Source organism: Eimeria mitis, genomic scaffold, assembly GCF_000499745.2.
Source record: "Eimeria mitis Houghton genomic scaffold, Emh_scaff1083, whole genome shotgun sequence".
NCBI lineage: Eukaryota > Apicomplexa > Conoidasida > Eucoccidiorida > Eimeriidae > Eimeria > Eimeria mitis.
In genome coordinates, this window is record NW_024011773.1 from 7,501 (window position 1) to 12,782 (window position 5,282).

At 45.9% G+C, this 5,282-nt stretch overlaps 1 protein-coding gene across 1 annotated transcript in view; it reads right to left on the reverse strand.

Annotated features, from left to right (window-relative positions):
• The window catches only part of EMH_0029030 (uncharacterized protein), a gene marked incomplete at both ends in the record, with an annotated part of 1,800 nt that extends 201 nt beyond the window's left edge, over positions 1-1,599 (reverse strand). The window contains 3 exons of the mRNA XM_038022114.1: positions 288-373; positions 581-808; positions 992-1,599. Coding sequence (XP_037877968.1) covers positions 288-373; positions 581-808; positions 992-1,599 — 922 coding nt within the window. The remainder of the gene's footprint in view (positions 1-287; positions 374-580; positions 809-991) is intronic.
• Between the last annotated feature and the right edge of the window lie 3,683 nt (positions 1,600-5,282).

Here is a 5,282-nt window from a genome sequence, read left to right on the forward strand (position 1 = left end):
GGGTTTAGGGTTTGTAGGGTTTGCAATACTCAGTGTTCAAACCATTGATGAACTGATTTTCTAGGGTTTAGGGTTTAGGGTTTAGGGTTTGCAGCAGTGAGTGTTTAAACAAAAGATAAAAGAACCTTTTAGGGTTTAGGGTTTAGGGTTTAGGGATTCAGGCTGAGAAGTAGAGGCCCGGCCGGCATACTAACGAATCCAGAGTTGCAGTTTAGGGTTTAGGGTTTAGGGTTTTTAGGGTTTAGGGTTTGATGTCTAGGGTTTAGGGTTTAGGGTTTAGGGTTTACCTCTCTTATCAACAAATATCCTGGCTTTGGTGGCGTACTGCTCTGCCAGCCGGCGGAGAGCCAAGGGTTTCACACCCACACCCAACCTGCACGCAAACCCTAAACCCTAAACCCTAAACCCTAAACCCTAAACCCTGACCCATCCGCAGCAAGATGCTGACCTTCTCATTAGATACCTCTAGGTCGTATGTTACGGGGAGAAGCATATATTTTGCTCCGTGTATATACAGGGTGTAGGGTTTAGGGTTTAGGGTTTGGGGTTGAGGGTTTAGGGTTTAGGGTTTGGGGTTTACCTAACCATGAGGTCTGGCCACTCCGGGTCGAAGTAAGCCTTAACCCCTCTCCCATCAAGAATAAGCTGAGCAGCAACACCTCTCTCTCTCTGCTGCAGCAGCGAGACAGCAGCAGCAGCAGCAGGGGCCCCTGTCTCCTGGGTTGTTGAGGAGAGAAACACCAGAGATTGCTGCGGGCTGCAGGGGACGTGGTGGTGGTATACAAACACCCCAGGCCGAGACAAGTGCCTGCGTGAAAACCCTAAACACTAACAAAACCCTAAACCCTAAACCCTAAACCCTAAACTCATAAAACATAAAACACCACATCTCTCCCTCCAGCTGTACAACCAGATTAAAAAAACATCTACTACAACACCCCCCAAACCCCTAGGGTTTAGGGTTTAGGGTTTAGGGTTTGAGAGGCCGAACCTGCGCAAGGACCCCTCTTTAACTATCTCCGCAACCGCCTCCGGCATCTTCAGGGTCATGGGGCCCCTCTTGGGGGCCCCCTCACTCTCTAGCCGCTGCTGTTTTACATTGCTTTGTGCATACACATCAGCATCTCCTCTATAGAAGGCCCCGTACCCATAGCTGCCCCCTACACCGAAAAAACGCCGCTGCCAGTACACCCCAGGGGCCCCCAACGATCCATGCAGCGGACGCGGGGGGCCCCCAGGGGGCCCCCAAGGCAACACACGGCTAGCAACTGTAGACGGCAAGCGATGAGAACTCATGGAAGGGGGGCCCCCAACCAAGGCTGTACTTAGAAAGCTCCCATGGGGGCCCCCAGGGGGCCCCCCATTCAGTATAAGAGGAGAGAGGGGGGCCCCCGCTGTCTCCTTCTGCTGCTGGTGAGCCCAAATAGAAGCCGCTTCAACGTAGTGATTGTCGTCTTTGCAAGGGGGCCCCGCCGGGTTTATGCTGCTCGGGGGGCCCCTTGCCGTGAGTTGGGGGGGCCCCCTCTGGGGCCTCCCAAGTGGAGGGGCCCCCAGGGGCCCCCATCTATACCCTGCTCCACTGAGAAGCAGCCGCTGCATCGTTCACGTTACGAGGGGCCCCTAGAGATACCTAGGGGCCCCAGAAGGATCAGTGGTGTGGGTACAGAGAGCAGGGGGCCCTCGGGGGGGGCCCCTGGGTAGGAGGGCCTCTGCAGTTCACCGGAGCGGAAATTCAGAAAGTAAATATAAAAAATATTAATTTAAATGTAAAAAATTAAAAATAGATGAATTTAAGTTGGATATAGGCAGCAACACCGAGGAACGCATACGCAGTCTTGGGGCTGATGAGGACCAGGTGTACATACACCTCAGGGGTCCTGTATAGAAAAGAAGTTTCTTTAAAGTGTAAATTTCATCTCATATATAAATTAATTTAATTTAAATAAGAATGCTCTGACCTAAAATATGAGGAATATCGGGGCGTGAGCGGTGCAGTGTCTGTACACCGCGTTGGGCTTCGTATACAGTAACAACAGTGAAAAAACAAATTAAATTTTTGTTGTTCGAAATAATAATAAACATTTCAGGGGATGAATTGTGGCAACGCTGCAACTAATATCTCTGTCGAGCTTTTGTTTTTTTCAGCAGCGAGAGTATACAATACACTACAACAACAGCATTTGTTTTAATTGTTGCCGCAGCATGAATACAATGTATTACGTGCTTCTCCACGAAACACCAGCTTTCTTAATTAGTTTTATTGGTAGCGGTGTGTGAGGCAATCAAAATAATGAAGATGTTGCGGCAGCAGTTAAGACAGCTGTGTTCTGATGCTGCAGCAGCACGTAATACATTGTCTTGATGCTGCAGCAGCAATTCAAACAAATGTTGTTGTTGTATTGCTGTAGGGAAGCTTAAAACGAAGAATGTCGTCAGAAGTTCCCAGGAATATACCAATACATACATGCAGATATTCGTAAGAAGGAGAACAATATAACCTGCGTCTACACAAGTATTTACATATATATATACCATATATATACATATATATCCATGAATATACCTGAACATCACGGTGCGTGTGTAGCCATGGGCAAAGTATTTGTACTGTTAGCGTGGTGTGTTGCAGCACACCTGATGCAGGTCCACGCGGGTTTCATGCTGTCTTCATCAGCCCCAAAATTTCAGCCGCTTTGTCTGCAGAGCAGCAGACCACAGCATCGCACCGATTGCACTTCATAAACAGCTGCGAAAACTGCTGCATTTTCAGCTTGCAAGTACTGCTTCTAACAACGAGAGGAGATACTAATCAAGGAAAGGAGAAGCATAAGATACAGGGCTAGGCTTTCATAGCGCCGTTACCATAGCTCCGAGGCTGTCGTGGCATTTATATTATTATAAATAGATTCTGCAAAGTGTACTGCACCACATCCTATTCAAATTCAATGAAAACAAGCAGCGAATGATTTGATTACTCATTGATCATGACGCCCAACTTCACTGATAGTTCCTTGTTACCCCCAAACACTCCCCTTACCAATATTAATATTATTATTAATAATATCAATAATAATATTATTAATATTATTACAAATAGATCGACAATAAATTCACCACCATGAAATATACAGAGTTAGACGGTCAAACTGGACTCACCCACCGCAGGGCTGTGCAGAATTTCCGAATTGTACCAAAAAAAAAATTCATAGAGCTGGCTTGGTTTCTGCGTCTGTACTGAATTTATAATACCGCAGGACACTTGTCGGTATGATCTTCTCCTGCATAGGCAGCTTGCACTGAGACGCAGTTGTCTGACCTGACGTTGGAATTGGCTGGTAGCCAGCAGCCGGGTGTACGTACACCTGCCGGCATACTCACAGGTTACTGCAGCTGCGAAATCTGTGAAGGGCGAGCTCGCTACTACGAAGAGTTACGACCCCCTTTTACTCTCAACCGAGGTTAGTTGGGCTAATTCATACTGTATGCGAGAGATGCTGCACGGGGATCGGCTGTTCGGTAGATCCCGTTGTTGTTGCTTCGTGAGTGAGAGCGCCTTGGCCTACAGTGTACGTACACCGTACACGTGCAGAAGTTTCACTATACCTTTGCTTTCTGTTTTCTCAAATGGCTCAGGAGACCACCGGTATTCCTCAATTTCTTCACAAAACAACAGCAACGAGGTTGCGAGAAGAAGTACACGGGGGAGCGTGACATCCCCGAGACGTGTGTAACGATGCCCACTCTCGCAGAGGCCACAGAAAACGAGAAAACTTCGTTGGTTGAGTTGAATACCTACATTCACTCCTGGCAGGTTTATCCCCTCACTGCCTGCATTGCCACCGCCGTCCCAGAACACCGCGAGACAATATATTCTGAGTCTACTGCAGCTCGCGCCGGCTGTCGATACACCTGCCTGACCCCACCAGCGCCGAGGAGCAAAGAATAGATGGCTATGCCCGCACTAAATATCAGATAGAATTGCTATTGAAAGTGAAGACGATATGAACAGCGTGATATTGTATAGAGGAGAAAGCTGAATTTGTTTATAATATTCAGTTTCCTCTTTAACTGTACAGGAGATGTTGTTACTGGTGAAACTGTAATAGAACAAAGTAGAGAGGTCACTCCAAGCCTCTCCTCATACCCGCAGTGTATATACTGAGCCTAACAAAACAAAACCCCTACAGTCTGAACTCTGCACGTTGCGTCGCTGCTGAGTTGCTCTGGCGTGCATAAAGGGAAGAGAAACACGCGTCAATACATAAGAAACACAAAGTGCAAGGAGAGTGAAGAGTTTAGTATGATATAAATTAAGAAATAAATATATTAAAGTTGAACACATATGCATATATATATATTTATTATATGATGATGTTTCTCTTTGGGGCTTTGGTGAGGGCTGCTGCGCTTGTCTAGGGTGACGAGGTGGGGTCGGCTGCTGGTTGTTTAGGATGAAAAGATATTCAAAGAATTTATTTTTTTGTGTTCTTCTGTTTATTATTTTATTTATTTTTAACGAAAAAGATGACGCTCGCTATATTCGGAGAGAGACAAAGCGGCCAAGACGTCAGGTCCGCCAATGGTAAGCATATATTGAGCAGTCGGTGCGGTAGGTGGTGGTTGTTTTTTTTTTCTTTTTTTTTGTTTTTTTCTCTTTTTTATTATATTCACTGCTGCTTTTTATTTATAAACAACTTCCTCAGACACACGTATTGCAACAACAGATGCCCCGCTACAGCACCGCCGTCACCGCGAGGTGCATGCATGCGGGGAGGGCCCCGGGCTCAACAGCAGCTGAATTTTCTTGAAATATCTTTTTCTGACGCTTCACATTGTGCATATAACTCTGAAGATTCCTCGGAGCTCGCGGGGTGTCTATACACCTCACCGTGCGCGCTGCCGCATGCGGTGTATACAGCAGCATTCAATATACACTTTTTTTATAGTTAGAGCCCGCGATCTGCGGCAAATATATTGTGAAAAAATTGTGAAAAAAAACAGAAATACGAGAGGGATGTAGAGGGGGTGTATCTGCAGCTTTAGATATGAATTTAGAGCCGCTTTCCCTCATTTTTTTATCGGTGGTTTCGGGTGTATGTGCACCTTTTTGTTGTTGCAGTGACGGCCGTGATGGCTGTGGCGAACGTTCTTAGATCTTCTCTTGGACCCCATGGCTTAGATAAAATGCTTGTTGATGACATCGGTAATTTATTTCAATATATATATATATATATATATATATATATATATATATATATATATATATATATATATATATATAT